At 41.5% G+C, this 23,133-nt stretch overlaps 1 protein-coding gene across 1 annotated transcript in view; it reads right to left on the bottom strand.

Annotated features, from left to right (window-relative positions):
• LOC100400167 (5-hydroxytryptamine receptor 5B) overlaps window positions 1–18,033 on the bottom strand; it is a 30,967-nt gene extending 12,934 nt beyond the window's left edge. The window contains exon 1 of the mRNA XM_002749514.5: window positions 16,871–18,033. Within this exon, the coding sequence (XP_002749560.2) occupies window positions 16,871–17,821 (951 nt within the window). The 5' untranslated portion in view covers window positions 17,822–18,033. The remainder of the gene's footprint in view (window positions 1–16,870) is intronic.
• Window positions 18,034–23,133: the final 5,100 nt, after the last annotated feature.

Below are 23,133 nucleotides of genomic sequence, written 5' to 3'. Positions count from 1 at the left end.
AACCTCTAGATCCAGGTCGGCAATGTCTCTTTCATTGCTTGATTTCCTTTCTTCCCTTCCCTCCCTCCCTCCCTCCCTCCCCGCTTCCTCCCTTCCTTCCTCCCTACGGTCCTTATTCCCTTCCTTCCTGCCTTCCTCCGCCCCCCCCAAAAAAAAAAAAAAATGTGACCTGCATATATTACAATAGAATACTGTTTAGCTTAAAAAAGTTGGAAATGCTATTATTTGTGGCAACATAGTTCAACCTGGAGAACATGCTGCCAACTGAAAAAAAAAAAAACAGGGACAGAAAGATAAATACTCCATGATCTCACTTTGATGTAAAATCTAAAAAATCAAATTACAGAGGTAGAGAATAGAGTGGTGGATACCAGAGACTGGAGGGTAGGGGGTAGAGGGGCTACGGAATGGAAAGACTTTGACTATATAGTACAAAGTTTTAGTTAGATGAAGGGAAAAATTTTCAAAATCTATTGCACAGCAAGGTACCTATAGTTAATGTGATGAATATTTAAAAACTGTTACAACATATTTTAAATTTTGTCACTACAAAAATAAAATATGTAAAGTGATAAATATATTAATTTTCTTGATATCCATATGTGTATGTATGTACATATGTGTGTGTGTGTGTGTGTGTGTATATAAACATTACAGTACTTATACAGAGGCAGAGCAAAGATGGCCAAATAGAAGGCTTCATTTATTGTCCTCTCTGCAGAAACAACAAATTGAACTGTCCATATAAAGAAACACCTTCATAAGAACCAAAAATTTGGTGAGTGTATTAGTCAGGTTTCTCTAGAAGGACAGAACTAATAAGATAGATGTACATATGAAGTGAGTTTATTAAGGAGTATTGACTCACACAATCACAAGGTGAAGTCCGACAATAGGCCATCTGCAAGCTGAGGAGCAAAGAAGCCAGCCCGAGTCCCAAAGCCTCAAAAGTAGGGAAGCTGCCAGTGCAGCCTTCAGGATGTGGCTGAAGGCCCAAGAGCCCCTGGCAAATCACTGATGTAAGTCTTAGAGTCTGAAACCTGAAGAACTTGGAGTTGGATGTTTGAGGGGCGGAAGCATCCAGCACAGAAAGATGAAGGGAGAAGATTCAATGCGTCAAGTCCTTCCATGTTCTTCTGCCTGCTTTTATTCTTGCCACACTGGCAGCTTATTAGATGGTGCCCACCCAGATTGAAGGTGGGTCTGTCTCTCCCAGTCCACTGACTCAAATGTTAATCTGCTTTGGCAACACCCTCACAGACATACCCAGGAACAGTATTTTGCATCCTTCAACCCAATCAAGTTGACACTCAATATTAGCCATCACAGTGAGTGATCAGTCTCTGGTTTTAACGTTTTATCAGTGAAAGAGGCACTGGAAGAACAGTCTTGAATTGCTGATGCCACCCCTCTGGCATCCCCTGGCAGTGGCTGTGTGGTGTAGAGAGACAATCTGTGTGCTTGTTAGAGGGAAAGTGCAGGGACTGTGGGACTTTGCATTAAAACTTTGTGCTGCACTGTCACAGCAGAAAGCAACACCAGGAAGAACTCAGCTGATGCCTACAGTTGATGCCGTACCAGTGGTCAGAACCGGAATTCTGGCAAGTCCCATCACTGTTGGCCTAAAGTGTTCTAGGTTTCCAAATAAGCCTAGAAGGCAATCTAGGCCACGAGGACTGTAATTCCTGGGCAAGCCCTGGAGCTTTGCTGGACTTGGATCCAGTGGACTTTGGGGGCAATTAACCTAGAGAGAGACCAGCCAGGGCAGCCAAGGAAATGCTTGTGTCATGCCTCTGCAAACCCTAGGCAGCACAGCTTAGAGTTTCAAGAGACATTCCTTGCCTTTGCTTGAGGAAAGAAAGGGAAGAGTAAGGAGCATTTGTATTGCAGCTGAGGTGCCAGCTAGTCCGAAGTAGGGTAGTGCACCAGGCAGACTCTTAAGGTCCCCAATTCCAGAACTTGGCTCCTGGACAGTATTTCTTTCTTTTTTTTTTTTTTTAAAGTTCTGGGGTACATGTGCATTTCCTACAGGATTGTTCCATAGGTATACACATGCCATGGTGATTTGCTACATCCATCCCCACTGTCATCTACATTAGGTATTTCTCCTAATGTTATCCCTCCTCAATCCCCCACCCCCTGCTATCCCTCCCCTAGCCTCCTCATCCCCCAATAAGCCCTGGTGTGTGATGTTCTCCTGCCTGTGTCCATGTGTTCTTATTGTTCAACACCCACTTATGAGTGAGAACATGTGGTGTTTGGTTTTCTGTTCTTGTATCAGTTTGCTGAGAATGATGGTTTCCAGCTTCATCCATGTCCCTGCAAAAGACATGAACTTATCTTTTTTTATGGCTGCATAGTATTCTATGGTATATATATATGCCACATTTTCTTTATCCAGTCTGTCATTGATGGGCATTTGGGCTGAGCATTTCTAGACCTGTCCTGGCTCAGAGGAGAGCCCGCTGCCCTGAAGGGGGAGTCACAGACATGGCAGCATTGAATATAAGCTGACAGAAGAGCCCTTGGGCCTTAGTGAATATTGGTGGTAGCCAAGCAATACTCACCACAGGCCTAAAGTGGTGTAAGCCATGGCAAGAGACTCCTCTTCTTGTGGAAACTGGAGGGAAGAGTGGGAAGAACATGGTTGTGTGGCTTGGGTGCAAGCTTGGCTGCAGTAGAGGAAAGCACCATGTAGATTTCTAAGGTTTCTGACTCCAGGCCCTGTCTCCTGGACAGAAACTCTGGATATGCTCAGGGCCTAGGAGAACTTGCTGCCCTGAAGGGAAGGGCACAAGCCTATCTGGCTTCACTATCTGCTGATTGTAGAGCTCTAGGGCCTTGAGTGAACCTAGGCAGTAGCCATGTAGTAGTTATTATGGGCCTTGGGCAAGACCTGGTGCTGTGCTGGCTTCGAGCCCGACCCAGTTCAGTCCTAGTGCTGGTGGCCACTGGAGTACTTGTGTTACCCCATCCCCAGCTCCAGGCAGCTCAGCACAGAGAGACTTTCTTTGTTTGGGAGAAAGGGAAGAAAATAAGAGGCTCTGCCTTGTAATCCAGAGAATTCTTCCAGATCTTAACCAACACCACCAAGGTGATATCTCCAAGCTTACAAGAGCTACAGCGTTACTGGGATTGGGTTGCCCCCAATGAAGACATGGCTGTAGTCACTGAAAACTTAGATTACCCTTTGGATACCTTAGAAGCCTTCCCAAGAAGGATGGGTATAAACAAACCCAGACTGTGAAGAATACAATAAATGCATAACTCTTCCATGCCCAGATACTAACAAACATTGACTAGCATCAAAACAATGGAGGAAAATATGATTTCACCAATTCAATTAACACCCCAGGGACCAACCCTGGAGAGACAGATAATTTGGTCTTTTGGATAGAGATGATTCAAAATAGCTCTTTTGAGGAAACTCAATGAAATCAAGATAACACAAAGAAAGAATTTGAAATCTCATCAGATAAATTTAACAAAGAGATTGAAATAAAGAGTCTAGCAGAATTCTGGAGTTAAAAAAAATGTAACTGACATACTAAAGAATGCAAGGGTCTCTTACCAGTGAAATGATCAAGCAGAAGAAAAAGTAAGCTCTAAGACAGGCTATTTAAAAATACACAGTCAAAAGTGAAAAAAGAATAAAAAAGAATGAAGCATGCCTACAAGATCTAGAAAATAGCCTCAAAGGGCAAATCTAAGAGTTATTCACCTTCAAAAGGAGGCAGAGAGAGAGATAGGAGTATAAAGTTTATTGAAAGAGATAACAGAGAACTTCCCAAACCCAGAGAAAGTTATCAATACCCAGTACAAGGTTATAGAATACCAAGCAGATTTAGCCCAATAAGACTACGTCAAGACATTTAATAATCAAACTTCCAAAGGTCAAGGATAAAAAAAAAGATCTTAAAAGCAGCAAGAGAAAAGAAATAACATACAAGGGAGCTCCAATACATTTGGCAGCAGACTTTTCAGTGTAAAACTTACAGTCGAGGAGACAGTGGCATGACATATTTATCATGTTGAAGGAAAATAACTTTTATCCTAGAATAGCATATCCAGTGAAAATACCTTTCAAACATTAAGAAGAAATAAAAACTTTACCACATAGAAATTGAGGGATTTCAACACCAGACCTGTCCTATAAGAAATGCTAAAGGGAGTTCTTCGGTCAGAAAGAAAACAGCCTGGGCATCCTAGCACTTTGGGAAGCCAAGGTGGGAAGATTCCTTGAGGCCAAGAGTTCGAGACCAGCTTGGCCAACATAGCAAAAACCAATCTCTACCGGGGGAAAAAAAACCAAACAAACAAACAAAAAAAACAGCCTGGAGTGGTGGCACATGACTGTAATCCTAGTATGAACCCAGAAAATCTGAGACAGATCTCAGTTAACTTAGGAAGTTCATTTTACCAAAGTTGAGGACACACACCCATGACAGCCTTAGGACGTCCTGACAATGTGTGCCCAAAGCCCAAAGTTGTCAGAGCACAGTTTGGTTTTATACATTTCAGGGAGATATAAGAATCAATCAACATATGTAAGATGAATATTGGTTGGGTCTGGAAAGAGGGCACAGCTTAAAGAGGGGAGGCTTCCAGGTTATAGGTAAATAAGAGACAAATGGTTGCATTCTTTTGAGTTTCTGATTAGCTTCTCCAAAGGAGGCAATCAGATATGAATTTATCTCAGTGAGTGGAGGGGTGACTTTGAGTAAGCAGTTCCCAGCTTGACTTTTTCCTTTAGCTTAGTGATTTGAGGGCCCCAAGATATTCTTTCACAGTAGCTACTTAGAAGGCTGAGGTGGTAGGATTGCTCAAACCCGGGAGTGGGAGGTTACAGTGAACCGAGATACTACACTCCAGCCTGGGTGATAGAACAAGACTCCATCTCAAAAAAAAAAAAAAAAGAAAAAAGAAAAAGGAAAAGAAAAGAAAAGAAAGAAAGACAGGAAGGAAGGTTGGTCAATAAGCTTTAAGAAATCACAAAATTCACTAGTAATTATAAGTATATAGAAAAGCACAGAATATTGTAACACTGTGATTATGGTATATAAACCACTCAATCTTGAGCAGAAAGACTAAAAGATAAACCAATAAAAAATAATAACTACGACAACTTTATAAGACATAGACAGTCCCATACAATATAAATAGAAACAACAAAAGGTTAAAAAGCGGGGGAACAAAGTTAGTTTTATTAGTTTTCTTTTTGCTTATGCAATCAGTGTTAAGTTGTCATCAGTTTAAAATATTGGGTTATATTATTGGAAAATCTCATGGTAACCTCAAGTAAAAAAAACACACAACACATACACAAAAAATAAAAAGCAAGAAATAAAAACATGTCACCAAAGAAAATCACCTTCACTAACAGGAAGACCAGAAGGAGAAGACCACAAAACAACCAGAATACAGAAAACAAAATGACAGAAGTCTGTACTTATCAATAATAACATTGAATGTAAATAAACTGAACTCTATAATCAAAAGAGACTGAGTCACTGAATGATTAATAAAACCACAAGATCCAACAATCTATTTCCCACAAGAAATACACTTCACCTATAAAGATGCACATAGACATAAAGGGATGCAAAAAGATATTCCATGTTAATAGAAACAAAAATAAACAAATAAATAAAAGGCCGGGTGCAGTGGCTCACGCCTGTAATCCCAGCACTTTGGGAGGCCGAGGTGGGTGGATCACAAGGTTAAGAGTTGGAGACCTGCCTGACCAACGTGGTAAAACCCCATCTCCACTAAAGATACAAAAAATTAGCCAGGCATGGTGGCACGCACCTGTAATCCCAGCTACTCAGGATGCTGACACAGAAGAACTGCTTGAATCTGGGAGGTGAAGGTTATAGTGAGCCGAGATTGCACCATTGCACTCCAGCCTGGGTGACAGGGCGAGACTCTCTTGAAACAAACAAACAAAAAAAAAGAGTAGCTATTCTTATGTGAGACAAAATATATTTCAAGACAAAAACTACAAAAGAGACAAAAAAGGTCATTATATAAGATAAAAGGGGGTCAATTCAGCATGAAGATATAATGATTATATGTGATCCCAACATTGGACCACTGAGATATATAAGCAAAAGTTATTAGAGCTAAAAAGAGAGATAGACCACAATACAATATTAGCTAGAGACTCTAATATTCTACCTTCACTATTGGACAAATTATCTATACAGAAAATCAACAAACCAACATTGGACTTAACCTATGCTATACCTAGTAGATATTTATAGAACATTTCATCCAACAACTGCAGAATATACATTTTTCTCCTCAGTACATGGATCGTTCTCAAGTATAAATAATATGTTAGTCCACAAAACAAGTGTTAATGGATTTTTTAAAAATAAAATTATGTTAAGTATCTTCTCTGATCATAATGGAATAAAACTAGAAATCAATAACAGAAGGAATTTTGGAAACTATGCAAACACATGGAAATTAAACCATATGCTCCTGAATGACCAGTGGGTCAATGAAGAAACTAAGAAGGAAATGTAATAATTTATTATACAGGTGATAATGGAAACACAACATACCAAAATCTATGGAACACAGTGAAAGCAGTAGTAAGAGGAAAATTTATAGCTATAATTGCCTACATCCAAAAAGTAAAAAACAACAAAAAAAACTTTACAAAAAAGCCCTGATATGCTTCTTACAGAACCAGAAAAGCAAGGGCAAACAAAACTCAAAATTAGAAGAAAATAACCAATAAAGATCGAACCAGAAATAGGTGAAATTGAAATGAAGAAAGCAATAAAAACATCAACAAAATTAAGAGTTAATTTTTTGAAAAGATAAACGAAACCAACAAACCTTCTTCACCAGACTAACTAAGGAAAAAAGATAGAAGACCCAAATAAATCAGAAATGAAAAAAGGAAGCATTACAACTGAGAGCACAGAAATTCAAAGGATTATTAGAGGCTACTATGAGCAACTATATACCAATAAATTGGAAAGCCTAGAAGAAATGAATAGCCTTATACTATGGTTGAACCATGAATGAATAGCCTTCTACCACAGTTGAACCATGAAGAATTCAAAACTTGAACAGATCAGTAACAAGTAACAAGACCAAAGCCATAATAAAAAGTCTCCCAGCAAAGAAAAGCCCAGGACCCAATGGTTTCATTGCTGAATTTTACCAAACATTAAAAGAAGAACTAATACCAAACCTACTTTAACTATTCTGAAAAATAGAGTAGGAAATACTTCCAAACTTATTCTATGGGGCAATATTATCTTCATACCAAAACCAAACACACATTGAAACAAACGAACAAACAAAAACCATAAGCCAATATTCCTGATAAATATTGATGTAAAAATCCTCAACAAAATACTAGCTAATCGAATTCCATAACACATTCAAAATATTATTCATCATGACCAAGCAGAATTTATCCCAGGACGCGAGAATGGTTCAACATATGCAGATCAATCAATATGACACATCATACCAACAGAATGAAAGACAAAAAACATATGATGATTTCAATTGATATTTAAAAAGCATCTGATAAAATTCAACATCTCTTCATGATAAAAACTCTTAAAAATTAGGTATAGAAAATAACATACATCAACACAATAAAAGTCATATAAGACAGACATACTGCTGGTATCATTGAAGGGGAAAAACTGAAAGCCTTTCCTCTAAGATCTGGAACATGACAAGGACATCGCTTATTACTTTCTAAATCATGGATAAGGACAGTGTCCAAGACAAGAACACCGTCACCACTGTTATTCAACATAGTATGGAAGTCCTTGCTAGAGCAATCGGACAAGAGAAAGAAATAAGGGGCATCCAAATTGGAAAGGAAGAACCCCAATTCCATTGTCATTGTTTGCAGATTTGGAAAAACCTAAAGATTCTACCAAAAAATCATGAGAACTCAGAAACAAATTCAGTGAAGTTGCAAGATACAAAATAAACATACAAAAATCAGTAGCATTACTATATGTCAATAGCAAACAATCTGAAAAATAAATTTAAAAAATAATTCCACTTACAATAGTTACACATAAATTAAATACCTGAGAATTAACTTAAGGAAGTAAAAGATCTCTAGAATTAAAACTATAAAACATTGATGAAGGAAACTGAAGATGACCTGTAATCCCAGCTACCTGTAAGGCTGAGGCAGGAGAATTACTTGAACAACCGAGGAGGCGGAGTGTGCAATGAGCTGAGATAACACCACTGCACTCCAGCCTGGGTGACACAGTAAGATTCCATCTCAAAAAAAAATTGAAGATGACACAATATAATGGAAAGATATTCCATGTTCATTGATTGGAAAGATGAATATTGTTAAAATGTTCACACTGCCTACAGTAATCTATAGATTCAATGCAAGCTCTATGAAAATACCAATATTCTTCTTCACAGAAGTCAAAAAAAAAATCCTAAAATTTATATAAAAACACAAACGACCCAGAATAGGCTAAGCTGTCCTGAGCAAAAACAACAAAACTGAAGGAATTATATTTCTTGACTTCAAACTGTATTACGAATCTATAGTAACCAAAACAGCATGGAACTGGCATACAACAAACACACGGACCAATAGAACAAAATAGATAACCCAGAAAAAAATTCACACATCTACAGCAAACTCATTTTTGACAAATTGGGGAAAGGACAATCTCTTCAATAAATGGTACTAGGAAAACTGGATATCCATATGCAGATGAATGAAACTAAACCCCTATTTCTTGTCATATGCAAAAATTAATTCAAAATGGATTAAAGATTTAAATCTGACCTCAAACTATGAAGCTACTACAAAAAAACATTGGGGAAGCTCTCCAGAATGTTGGATTTGGCAAAGATTTATTGATTAATAAATAACTCACAAGTATAGGCCACTAAAGCAAAAATGGATAAGTGGGATCAAATCAAGTTAAAAAGCTTCTGCACAGCAAAGGAAACAATGAAGAGACAACTCATCGAATGGGAGAAAATATTTGTGAACTATCCATCTATCAAGTGATTAATAACCAGAATATATAAGAGGCTCAAATAACTCTATAGGAAAAAATCAAATAACTTGATTAAAAATTGAGTGAAAGATTTTAAGAGACATTTCTCAAAAACAGACACACAAATAGCAAACAAACGTACTAAAAGGTGCTCAACATAATTGCTCATCAGGGAAATGCAAATCAAAACTACTACAGTAAGATATTATTTTACCTTAGTTAAGATGGCTTGTTATCCCAAAGATAGGCTTAGTTAAGCAAATTGTTAACAAATGCTGCTGAGGAAGTGGAGAAAAGGGCACCTTTGTACACTGTTGGTAAGAATTAGTACATACACTATGGAGAACTGTTTGAAAGGTCCTCAAAAAACTCAAAATAGAGCAATTAGATCTGTTTAACTGTTTGAAGGGCCCTCAAAAAATTAAAAATAGAGCAATTATTTAGCAATCTCACTGCCAGGTATATATCTAAAAAAGAGGAAATCGGTATATAGAAGAGATATCTGCATTCCCATGTTTATTGCAGTGCTATTCACAATCGCCAAGATTTAGAAGCAACCTAAGTGGCCATCCACAGATGAAGGATAAAGAAAACGTGGTACATACATGTAAACAATGATACTCCGTCATAACAGCATGGATGCGACTGGAAGTCATTATGTTAAGTGAAGTAAACCAGGCACAGAAAGACACTCTTCACATGTTCTCACTTATTTGTGGGAGCTAAAAATTTAAACAGTTGAACTCATGAAGATAGAGAGTTGAATGAGAATTACCAGAGACTAGGAAGGGTAGTGGGAGGGTACAAGAGAGAAGGGTTCATAGGTACAAAAGTACAGTTAGATAGAATGAATATGATCTAGTATTTGATAGTACAGCCAGGTGACTATAGTAAAAAATAATTTATCATACATTTGAAGATAACTAAAATAGTATAATTGGATTATTTGTAACATAAAAAAGGATACATGTTTGAGGTGATAGATAACCCATATACCTTGATGTGATTATTACACACTGCAGGCCTGTAACAAAATATCTCATGTACCCTATAAAAGTATAAATTTATAGTATATCCACAAAAATTAAAAATACAAAATTTTTTAAAAAACACATTGTATCCCGTAAATATATACAATTATTACTTGTCAATTTAAAATAAATATATAAACATAAATGGCTCTGTACAGATTTTGGGTCACTCAGGGCCTAATGCACATAAACTTTATGACAGTGTGTCACTGTTCAAATTGTTAACAAAGAGGATTGGCTTAGAGAGTCAGATTTTTTTTTGTTTTGTTTTATTTTTTGTTTTTTTTTTGAGACGGAGTTTCACTCTTGTTACCCAGGCTGGAGTGCAATGGCGCGATCTTGGCTCACCGCAACTTCCGCCTCCTGGGTTCAAGCAATTCTCCTGCCTCAGCCTCCTGAGTAGCTGGGACTACAGGCACGCGCCACCATGCCCAGCTAATTTTTTTTTGTATTTTTAGTAGAGATGGGGTTTCACCATGTTGACCAGGATGGTCTCGATCTCTTGACCTTGTGATCCACCCGCCTCGGCCTCCCAAAGTGCTGGGATTACAGGCGTGAGCCACCGCACCGGGCCAAAGAGAGTCAGATTTTTTTTTTTTTTTTTTTGAGACAGAGTTTTGCTCTTGTTACTCAGGAGGGAGTGCAATGGCACTATCTCAGCTCATGGCAACCTCCGCATCCTGGGTTCAGGCAATTCTCCTGCCTCAGCCCCCTGAGTAGCTGGGATTACAGGCACGCGCCACCATGCCCAGCTAACTTTTTGTATTTTTAGTAGAGGCGGGGTTTCACCATGTTGACCAGGATGGTCTCGATCTGTTGACCTCCTGATCCACCCTCCTCGGCCTCCCAAAGTGCTGGGATTACAGGCGTGAGCCACTGCGCCCGGCCGAGAGTCAGATTTTTTAATACAGCATTATGTAAAACCTGTGCTCCAAGTTGACATAAACCCTAAAGCTCAATACCTCACATTTATTTTGCCCTTTACAGTTTACATAGTGCTTTCCCATACACTATTTGATCTTTCAGATACCACTGTGCTTTAGACAGTTTTCTAGCAGAGCACTTAAAAGATTTTATTGCATTTATAATTCTATAATTACAATCTACTAAAAATCTATTAGGAGCAGGAAACTGCTTAATCATTCTTTGATAACTCAGAGGAAATTGCCTGAAACATAAGATCAGTAAGTCAAGTAATTTTGAACACTACATTCAACAGGTTTTGAAAGACACTTCTCCCAAAGACGGAGCCTAATTCCTCTTTTCTTGAATGTGGGCTGGACTTAGTGACTCGCTGCTAATGAATAAATAATAATCATATGTGATTTCTGAGACCAAGTCAAAAAAGTCATAAAGGGCACTGGAATTTCCTTCTTGCTTCACTCTCTTGGATGGCTGGCTCTGGGGAAAATCAGTTATCATGTGATGCCACTCAAGTAGCCCTTTGGAGATGTCCTTTTCTCAAGGATCTGAAGTCTCTTGTCAGCAGGAATGTGAGTGCTCCATCTTGGAAGCGAAGTTTCCAGCCTCAGTCAAACTTTCGAATGGCAGCATCCCCATGCAATATCTTGCCTGAGGCCAAAAGCGACTTTAAACCAGAACCACCTAGCTAAGCCATTTCCAATGCCCAACCCACAGAAACCGTGAGTTAATACATGTTCATTCTTATAAGCCACTAAACTGTGGGGTAATTTTCTATGCAAGCAATAAATAATCTACCTATGATTAAAAGGAATAGCACTAAGAGAAATAAAATAATACTTTTGTTATTTATAAGATAAATAGAAAAATAACAAAAGTAGTACAGGAGCTATTATTTATGGTTTTCTATAAGAGACTCCACATAGGCTAGTATTTCATTTGCGCTTTACAAGAATATTATAAGACACGTGGTAATATTTCCATTTTCCATATACAGAATTGCAGATGTAGTTTAAGTCACTTGGCCAAAGTGCTAATAAGTGGCAGTCAAAGAAAATTGAAACCCATGTCTCTTTGTTTCCAAGTCCCATGCTCTTAACCACTGTGTACATTACCTTCCAATATATTTTTATTGATTAAGAATGAGTGTAGGCCCGGTGCAGTGGCTCACGTCTCTAATCCCAGTACTTTGGGACAATGAGGGAGGCAGATCACAAGGTCAAGAGATCCAGACCATCCTGGCCAACATGGTGAAACCCCGTCTCTACTAAAAAAAATACAAAAATTAGCTGGGCGTGGTGGTGTGTAGTCCCAGCTACTCGGGAGGCTGAGGCAGGAGAACTGCTTGAACCTGGGAGGCAGAGGTTGCAGTGAGCCGAGATCAGGCCACTGCACTCCAGCCTGGTGCCTGGCGACACCACAAGACTCTGTCTCCAAATAAGAAAGAATGAGTGCAGGAGCCCAATTCATAATTGCAAAGATATGGAACCAACCTACCACTGACAAATGAGTGGATAAAAAAATGTGATATATATACATAATGGAATACTATTTGGCCGTAAAAAGGAATAAAATAATGTCTTTGGCAGTAACTTGGATGAAGCTAGAGGCCATTATTCTAAGAGAAGTAACTCAGGAATGGAAAACCAAACACCATATGTTCCCACTTATAAATGGGAGCTAACCTATGAATACGCAAAGGCATACGGAATGATATAATGGACTCTGGAGACAGAAAGGGACACTAGTCTGGTGACAATTGCACTAAAATCTCAGAATTAACCACTATATAATTCATCTATGTAAACAAAAACCCCTTGTAGCCCAAAAGCTATTAAAATAAAAATATATTTAAAAAATTAAAAAGAAAGCAATAGTACAATTTTAAAAGAGAATGAGTAGAAGATGTTAACCAAGGCTTCATTATAATTTATGTGGTCCCTAAACAGCTTTCTCGTCATGTGTCCCTTCCTTCATTAAGAAATACTTAAAATCGTGTTAATATAAAGACTACTATAAGCAAGTATAAGCAAGACTGGATTCATTATAATACATTCATTAATATTATATTCATTTTTCCTCAAATTTTAAAAGAAATTAAAATTAGGACATGCGTGGTGGCTCACTCCTGTAATCCCAGCACTTTGGGAGGCCAAGGCAGGCAGATAACCAGAGGTTGGGAGTTTGAGACCCCCTGACCAACATGGAGAAACCCCATCTCTACTGAAAAAAAAACAAAATTAGTGGGACGTGGTGGCATGTGCCTATGATCCCAGCTACTTGGGAAGCTGAGGCAGGATAATCACTTGAGCCCAGGAGGTGGAGGTTGCAGTGAGCTGAGATTGTGCCATTGCACTCCAGCATGGCCAATAAGAGTGAAACTCTGTCAGAAAGAAAGAATAAAGAAAGAGAGAAAGAGAGAGGGAGGAAGGAAGGGAGGGAGGGAGGGAGGGAGGGAGGGAGGGAGGGAGGGAGGGAGGAAGGAAGGAAGGAAGGAAGGAAGGAAGGAAAGAAGGAAGGTAAGAAGGAAGGAAGGAAAGAAAGAAGGAGAAATTGAAACATTTCTATGGGTCCCTAAAAGAATTCTGGTTCTAAGTAGGATGACTAGTACACCTGATAGATAACTAGGTCTCAGCATCAAATTGCACACAAAAATCAAACAAGCAATAGCAAAGAAAAGAAAGAGAGACAGAGAGAAAAAAACGTTTTGATGTCATATTTTTTAAAGCCAAAGAAATAATCTTTCTTATTTTATAAAAAGTAAAGGACACAGGGCAGTAGGAGGTAACTGTAACCCATGGGGGTTGCTTTAAGGTGAAGAGTAGATTATACTCTACGTGGGGTGCTCAGCATCTCAGTTGAAGATGTTGAAAGAAAGGATACCAGGGCAAGAATTAAACCTGTCTCCTGAAGGAAGCAGGTAAGGCTTTCGTGCTCAACTGTATTCAGCTCTCCTGGAAAGGAGAGTTCACATGAGTAGTTTTGAGATCCTGCTTCGTGGGATCCACGTGGACTGGGCTATAACTGCTTCATTCCTCTCAAGCTGAGATGCCCAGTAGCAGAGGGGCAGGCCTCAGAAGTCAAGTCCCTGGAGACAGCATGGAGTAATGAAAACAGTAGTTTTTGGATCTGGTACAACCTTCAGCCTCTCTACCCAGTAACTGTGTGGTTTTGGAGGAACTAGGTTTGTGGTGCCTTATCACAGTTTTCTCTTGCAGTTTTCTTATCTGTAAAATGAGGGCCTTGTGGCAAAGATAGTGCTCATCATATAGCCATATGCTCCCCTTCCAATTCCCTGTCAAAGGCTGGCCAATGAGCTGGAAATAGAGGTGACATGTTTCCAGTTCAGGGTAAGGCAGTAAAAAGCTGGTGTATCTCCATATGTAACTCTTCTCCCACAGCAAATCTGGAAGGCAAATGTGCAAGACAGCATAGCTAAAAGTGATAAATGGCCCAAATTTATAAGAGGAGGAGAGATGCTTGAAGGAGAGCATGCAGGTGGGCCACCAGACCCACAATGAACTTTAAGTCAGAGTGAAATAATCTTCTGGTTTGGGGTTACATGTTACTGCAGCATTCCTTAGCTTCTTCTGACTAGTAGAGACTTAATGCCAACTTGACCAAATTGTGAGAATGAAATGAAAGGGTGTATGGAAAGCATCACAAACCTGTCTGGAAGAGAGAATTCACTCAGTAAACATTTTTTTTCCATCTCAACTTTCAAAAACTGCATTTTGCCCCAAAGGATTAATCATTGCCCAAGAACTACTTTCAGATAAGACCCCTTTCTGACAATATTTTAGTGTTGGGACTAGACATAGAATTCTGAAAAAGATGAAGGTTTTACACAGCCTCATCGACAGAGGCCTTCAGGGTTCAAACAGGCTTCTGCTCCTTACAGAACACGGTACAGACACTTTGCAGAGCCTAACTCAACCCAACTCCTTTCCCCTGGAGTGTAGAAAGATGTAGGTGGGGGAAAGTAGAGAGACAGTTTTCTTGGCACTGTGTTTTACATTTTTGTTTAGGTGTCTTGTTGCCAAAAGGCTTACAAAAGTGGACTCAGGAACATTACCCAGAAGTTTGAGTGCAGGCTTTCTGCAACCCAAAGAAGCAGCATGCTCATGAATACTACCCTGCCTACAATCTCAGCATCCTGTGATTCAAGACTCTTACAAATGACTTAGAAGAATACTGTATATTAGAGAAGAGAAGTTGAGGCCCAAAGTGAGGAAGGGCTTGTCCCAGGGCCTCCTGCTGGGAGTGGCTAAATGTTAACATTTCCCTTGCCTCTCAGAGCTCCAGATTGGCCAGCCTCTCATCCAGGCACCTTCTCCTTATGCCCCCTGCCTGAATGGGAGCTGTCAAAAATGAACACTAAAATCAGGCTTGGCAAGCTTTTCTGGCATCCATTTCACCATGATTTCTCTAAGTGCACATTGGATTGATGTAGCTATTAAAAGTTAGCCCTACTTGGCAATCAGACAGAAAAGCTATAATCACCCCAGGCATTTCCAAGGGACCTTTCAAAGAACATCATTAATTCTGAATAAAGCTCTCCCTTACCAACACTTTCCAATTATAGTCTTGACATTCCTATTTTATGCTGCAAAATTCCTCTGTCATTTAATGAAGAAGAAGAAAAAAAAAGCCTACTTTTAAAATCACATGTATTTGGGAGCCTAAGTGTCTTAAATTTCCAAAATTAAAACAAAACCAACAGCAAAAAACTGTCCTTGTCTCTTTTTCCTCTTATATGTACCCCTCCCCTCATCATCCATGTATTATATTTGGAAAGGGCAATAAAACCGGTTAATCTATAGGACTGGGAGCTTGTTACCTGAAATACCTGAGACCCTCAAAAAAGAAAGCTGAGGCTTTCGGAGTGAGAATGATGCTGAGCACCTATGAGATCCTAGCCAAAAGGCAGAAAGCTCCAGACAGAAAAACACATACGGTGAGAGAAGATCTGCCAATTGCAATTTTGCTCATCTCATTACATTTCCAGTGTTACATTCCTGCTCCTGTTGATTCCCTTCTTTCTGCAGCCAGTCTGCCACCCAGTGTGTGCCAGCCACTGTGCTAGAGCTTTCCATTCTTCATCTCATGTGCTCCTCACCAAGAGTCCTATGAAGTAGGAATGAACATGTTTTAAAATGAAGAAATGAGACCCACAGGTATTAAGCAACTGTCCTAATGTCCCAAGCTGGGATTTGAATCCACTGATCTTTCCTAAATCCTAGAGGGTAGCTCTGGGGTTGAGCTAAGGAAAGCAAAGTGACACCGATTATTATATTTTAAAATCCTCACTTTTCCCCTTGGCAGGGTGCTGGCTAATAGAGTTGGGGATAGACTGAATTGCAGAGGATGGAGACGGTGGAGACAGAAAATAAGGCGTAATTGGCCACAGGAATTTCTGCAGGACAAATTCCCAGTCCACTGCATCCCCTCTAGGTCTAGTTGGTACCAGGAAGTCAGGGGCTCCAGGAGTCACATGGACAGGAGAACTTCAGGGGAAAAACAAGATAGTGCAGGTAACAAGATGTGCCCTCAGTGCTACTGAGACAGGCTGAACCTACAAGCCCCTCCGGTCTTAGCATGTGTCGTGGGTAGGTGTCCTAGATTGGGCTCCCTAGTGTGCAGGTGGTGAAACCCTTTTTTTCTGCACGTACCAAGTAGGCAGTTGGCGAACCCCTCCCTTGCGTGCCAGACGCACCGGTGATGAGCTCCTCGGTTTGCACAGAACTGATGGCAAACTTTTCCTTGTGCGCTGGTGGACAATTTTTAGGCGCGCGCTCCAACCGTACAAGCTTCCACCCACTCTCCCATTCGCCAAGCTGCCTCTTTCTCCAATAGCCCCATCCCCAAAGCAACATTCCGAAGCCCGCCCCTCACCTTCGTGGTGGCCTGCAACGGCAGCACAGCTCTCCGGCGGCGGCCGAAACGAAACTTGGCCGCCTTGTAGATCTTCCAGTAGACGAATAGCACCACGCCAAGCGGCAGGTAGAAGGCGCCGCAGGTGGAGAAGACGGCATAGGAGGGTTCCTGGCTCACCTGGCAGCGCTGGAGCCGAGCGTCGTACACCTCGCCCCAGCCAAAAAGCAGCGGCGCGAGCGCGATGAGCGCAGACAGCCCCCAGGTGAGCGCGATCATGAGCGCCGAGGCGCGGCGGCGGGTGCGCAGCGTGTACTGCAGGTGGCGCGTGATGGTCCAGTAGCGGTCCAGGGCGATGGCCGCCACGTTCCAGATGCTGGCCGTGCAGCACAGCACGTCGAAGGAGATCCACACGTGGCACAGGCTCCGGCCCAGCAGCCAACGTCGCCCGGCCGACAGCTCACTCACCAGGCTCAGTGGCATCACCAGCGCTGCCACTAGTACGTCCGAGACGGCCGTCGAGGCCACCAAGTTATGCGGCACGCGATGGAAGGCACGGACCCGCAGGATGGTGACCAGAACCAGCAGGTTCCACAGGAAAGTGGCGGCGATCAGCAGCACTAGCAGCGTCACCACAAGCACCGTGAAGACAGAGAAGGGAGGCTCCCGACCCTGCCGGACGGCACTAACCGGGGTCGAACTGAGGATCCCGCTTGGGCTTGGGCTACTGCTGCAGATCTCGGGTCCCAGGGCAAGGGCAATGCCGGCGGTGGCCACTGAGAGGTTAGCGGCTTCCATGGCGCGCAGGATCGCGGCTCCAGGGCAGGGGACGCGCGAGTGGTCAGTGAGCTCGGCCTGGACCGTGCAGGTGGGGGCGTAGAGGAGGTACTGCCTGCCAGGGGAGGGGAGGAGAGGGGTCCAGGTCGTCCTACCCTGGTCCCTCCTGCGGGCAGCAGCCCCCGTTTGGCACATATGCCTGCAGCCCCCGTAGACCCTCTTTTCCAGTAGAAAGGGAATAAGAGAGCAGGACCCCTCAGTCCAGCTCCGCCCTGTTCGATAGTCCCTCTCACCACCTCTCTTAGCGGTCCCGGGTGCCTCCGGCTGTCATGGGGCTGGGAATCAGCGCAGCCCAGTGACCGAGCGCCGCGCTTAGAGAGTTGCCCCCTCCACCACCCAGCGGCAGCGGGAGACCAGCTGCACCTGGAGTGGGCGGGGTTGGGCGGAAGGAAGGGGTGGCTGGAGAACCGACCAATAGAAGCCGGGCCTTCAACGCTGTCTCCGCTAGTCTCCCTGCCTCCGCCAAGCAGAAAGAACCCTAACTGCAGTAGCCTCTGGGAAAGGTTTACAACTGGTTTACAATGGGGAGAAAGTCCCTTGCCGCCACCTCCGTGGATACCTGGCACCTGCTGGCGGCCCGGTTTGACACTGGGAAACAAGGGTCCCGCCCCGTCCCAGCCCAGAGGGGTTCTGGTTTCCTGGAATCTCGATCCTACCTATACCCGAAATAGGAATCCAGGTATTGGGATATATAAAACAGAAAGCTCCTAAGCTCATCCCCATCCTGCCGCTTCATTTCCAGCAGGTGTGTCCGGCCAGGGCTTGGTGGCGCCTTGAGAAGTTCACTCCCTGGCTCTAAGCGGAAAGAACGCGCGCTTCTGAGCAATCTGGCAGAGATCTGGAAGCGGGACCCTTTAAACCATCATCTTCGCCAGCTCTAACCTCTCCCATCAGGTCCCCACCCCCAACATACCACACGCTCCACCCCGCCCTGTCCTTTCCGTTTCTAACATTCCTGACTCTCTGTCTTCCAGTTCTTCATATTCACGTTCAAACTGGAGTTCTTTTTGTTAAGCCTTGGGCAAAAGTAGGAACCAATTAGAAAAGTGGAATTCCCATCAGCCTCTCACACTTAAAAAATAGTTCAATCATAATTAACTCAATCTAAATCTGTGTTACTTGTTCCTGGGAGTAGAACAGAAACACAACACAGAGCCCAAACCGCCCCTTCTCCTGTCAAGGTGAGAAGGGTTAGACCTCAAGCAGGCTGACCTGGCTGGTGCCTGAATGACCGACCCGGGAATGCCGGAGGAAGGGGACATGAAACACTCAAGGTGCAAACCCCAAGAAGCAAGTTTGGACTTCATCATGGAGAAAGCTAGAATTGAGAAGATTTTGAGAAAATTGACCTGATGAAGAGGAATTTGTTAGGAAAAAAGGAAGACTAGCCTTTGAAATATGTTTACAATCTCTCTCCATTTTATTAAACAAATATAAGAGCAAAGAATATTAGAAATATAAAAACATTCATATTGCACTAGCTAGATGCATGACATGTTTTTATTCTCTTTTGTCCCTATCCACATACATTTTTATGGGTAAAAATCAATTTTTTATTTTGCAGATTTCTGTTAGCACTTTTCATGTTACTAGATATTGTCTTCATAATTCCACTTTTTATAGGGTACCATTTATCAGTTGGGAGACTCTGAGCAACTTAGGGTTTCTGAGACTCACCTTCCTTATCTTAAAAGTGGGGATAATTATACTTGCCACGAAATCATTGTAAAACTAGAGTTAGAGCCAGTAGCACAGGATTAAGTGTTCAATAAGTGATAACTGGTCCTGCTCTTTCTAACTTCTAATCTAAACCTTAGATTCACTTATCTTCTGATCTTTGAGGTAGATCAGATTTTTAGATAGTTTTATTCTCTAAAATATTTGTAGCAACAAAACACTTTCTCCACTTTATTTCAGTTGATCCTACCTACAATCATTTTAGGCACCATTCTCATTTGCAGAAGAAATGAGAGATTTGTTGACTTGCTGCTATGGACATAATTGTGTTGCCCAGATTCATATATTTAAGCCCTAATCCCCATTGTGCCTGTATTTGGAGAGAGGACCTACAAAGAGGTAATAAGGTTGACTGAGGTCATAAGGGTGGGGCCCCGATTTGATAGGATTTGTGTCATTATAAGAGGCACCAGAGACCTCACTCTATCTCTCCTTATCATGTGAAGACACAGTGAAGAGGATTCCGCCCACAAGCCAGGAAGAGGGTACTCACCAGAAAATGAATCTGTTGGCAACTCGATCTTGGATTTCCCAGCCCCTTAAACCGTGAGAAATACATTTCTGTTGTTTAAGCCACCCAGTCTAAGTTGTGTGTTATAGCAGTCTGAACAGACCGAGACACTTGCCTTGAGACTGATAGCTTGGACTCAGCTCTCTGACCCCCATTTCCCACCCCTCTATCCAACCACACTGTACTTCCTTTCTTTCCATAGCTCTTCACAGAAGTGACATCATATTATTATTTAATTCCCTTTCCATTGTCTAAATGACTTTCCCCACTAAAGTGTAAGCTCCTCTTGGGCAGGGAATTTGTTCACTGCAATATCCTTAATATCTTGTTCTGTGCCAGGCACATGGTAGGTCACTCAATACATTGGAATGAGTTAAATAAATAAATGAGGCATTGTTGGGAGACATAGTTCATAGGCCCTGAGCATCCCCTGAACCTTCTCCTTGTGGGTGCCAAGAAGGAAAGGCCCTGACTGCTCATGTCCTAGGCCATTCCTGAGTGTTATATTTGTAGCAAGCGACCTTAAACTCTCTCCTGGGCAAGGGGCAGGCTTACTTCCATTGACTGTCAAAGTGGTGAATCCCAAGCTCAGTGTTTCTCTCTGTGACCCTGCTCACTACTGGGCAGGCATGGGCCCTTTCTATCACCTACATGAGATTTGGGAAGCATGGAGAGCTGTCACAAAGATGAAGTTCTGGCTATGGCCTTTGCCTAGAATATTAAAGTTTGTTGTCTCTGACTCAGGAGTCTCATGTCTTCTGCCGGCATCTACGAAATTGTAACAGTGTAGCTTCTTAGCTTGAAAGTAGAGTAAAATCTCAACCCTGCACAGTACATGACAGGCAGTTTACTGGTTTTTAAAAAATTACAGTTAGCAACTTTTCTTTCTTTGGGTTTTTTTTTTTTTTTTTAGATATTTGACATCTCAAAAATGATTGACAAAATATGGTTTTTGTTTGAGATGGAGTCTCCCTCTGTCACCCTGGCTGGAGCACAGTGGCATCATCTTAGCTCACTGCAGCCTCCATCTCTTGGGTTCAGGTGATTCTTCTGCCTCAGTCTCCTACATAGCTGGGATTACAGCCATGCACCATCATGCTGGGCTAATGTTTGTATTTTTAGGGGAGATGGGGTTTTACCATGTTGGCCAGGCTGGTCTTGAACTGCTGACCTCAAGTAATCTGCCTACCTAGTCCTCCCAAAGTACTGGGATTGTAGGCATTCTGCCTAGATTTATTTTCTTGATATATTTTCTCCCAAATTTAATTACTGAGTTAAAACATAGGAACAGTGCAACTTCCTTTTATGCATTTTCAAATTGTACCTCAGAAAAATGTAATGGTGTCAGTTTTCTTATCCCTGGCTTTGGAGAAACAAGAAAAAACCGGAAAGCCTTGCTAAAGCAAATTCTTTAACATTAAAAACGATGTTTAATTGGTGTATAATGATGTATTTTAATTGTTTGATTTTCTTTTTTTTTTTTTTTTTTTGAGACAGAGTTTCACTCTTGTTGCCCAGGCTGGAGTGCAATGGCATGATCTCGGTTCACTGCAACCTCCCCGAAACCTGGGTACAAGCAATTCTCCTGCTTCAGCTTCCCGAATAGCTGGGATTAGAGGCATGTGCCAACTCGTCCGGCTAGTTTTTGTATTTTTAGTAGAGATGGGGTTTCGACACATTGGACAGGCTGATCTCAACCTCCTCACCTCAGGTGATCCACCTGCCTCAGCTTCTCAAAGTGCTAGGATTATAGGTGTGAGCCACTGCACCCAGCTTGATTTGCATTTTTAATGGATAAAAATGCTACGTTTTTCCATATGGTGTTTATTATGCATTCTTGTGTATTATGTATTATTTATTTTGTGTATTATTTATTATGTATTCTTGTGTAAAAACTGTTCATTTACTTTAAACTACTTTATAAAGTAATATGAGTGCTGATTTTATGACTATTTATCAACTTTAATGCATTTAGAGAGCATATTTTCATCCATTTCATCAGCATATTTAATGCATTTAGAGAGCATATTTACATCCTTTTTTTGTCACATAATTTTTCTGTATTACTCTTTGTGTTTATTACATTTGTTGAATAAATTTTTTACATAATAAAACACATTAATTCTTGTCTCCATTAATATCTTCAACTCACTCAGTAATTAAAAATCACTTTGCTGTCCTCCATTTGTGTTATTAAAGTTTATGACTAGATTAAAAGTGTAATTCTTTGATCCCCCTGAGGTGTTGTTGGTGCAGGAGATGGTGACTCAGCCTTCTCAGCTGTATGCTGTGTACAGTCTTATCCAGGGAATGGCCTGATTACTGAGGGCAAGACATCTTTGTCATACGAAGACAGGTGTAATACTGTCTTGATCCCAGAGGCTCTTACATTTATCACAGAATAAAATCTATTTACCGAATAACCATGATGCAGCAAAATGTGCTAACAGTTGATTAGCAGTACAACAAGGGTTTCTGGCCTTGCTGGGGAAAGAAATCACCTCCAATGAGGAGGATCAGAGACAGCCTCTGAGGGAGGCAGCTTTTGATCCGAACCTTAAATATGGGGAAGATTTTCATCAGCAAGTGTGGGGAGAAGAGGAAGGAGGCATACCTGGCTGAGCAAACGCCTGGAGGTGAAAGGACAACAGCAAAACAAAAACACAAGAATAATCAGGGAGTACCCAGTGTTGACCAGATGGCTATTCATTCACTTCAGGCTTGTCAATTTTTAATTTTAAAGAAAGTGTAGGTAGAACATTTCTATCATTTTCACTCAGCTGATTCTTTGCCTTTAGTAATTCCATGTATCTCCCATGGTTACCTTTTTTGCTGTGATTAAAAAACATTCATTCTTTGATATTATTTCCCTTGTGTGTTCTTCCAGATGATTTTTAATATTGTTTTATCAGGTTTTTTTTTTCTATTTGCTCATCAAGGCTGGGACCAAGTGTTACCCCTTCTGAGAAGGTGGTTCCTACATCTGCCCCCACCTCAGTCCTCACTGGTGCCCCTGCTCTGACTGGCTCCAGAAGCCAGTGCTGACACAGGGACGAATTTCTGCCTCTCTACTAGATGGCAGGCTCCCTGAGGATATGGTGGGGCACTGAGTGTCTGTTAGCTTTCCCTGCCATGTACCCCACTTCCACCTCACCCAAGGCCTGGCTTAGGCTTAATAAACTCGTATGAAGGAATGAAC

This window comes from Callithrix jacchus, chromosome 6, assembly GCF_049354715.1.
Source record: "Callithrix jacchus isolate 240 chromosome 6, calJac240_pri, whole genome shotgun sequence".
NCBI classification, from domain to species: domain Eukaryota; kingdom Metazoa; phylum Chordata; class Mammalia; order Primates; family Cebidae; genus Callithrix; species Callithrix jacchus.
This window is presented reverse-complemented; position numbering and strand designations above follow the sequence as displayed.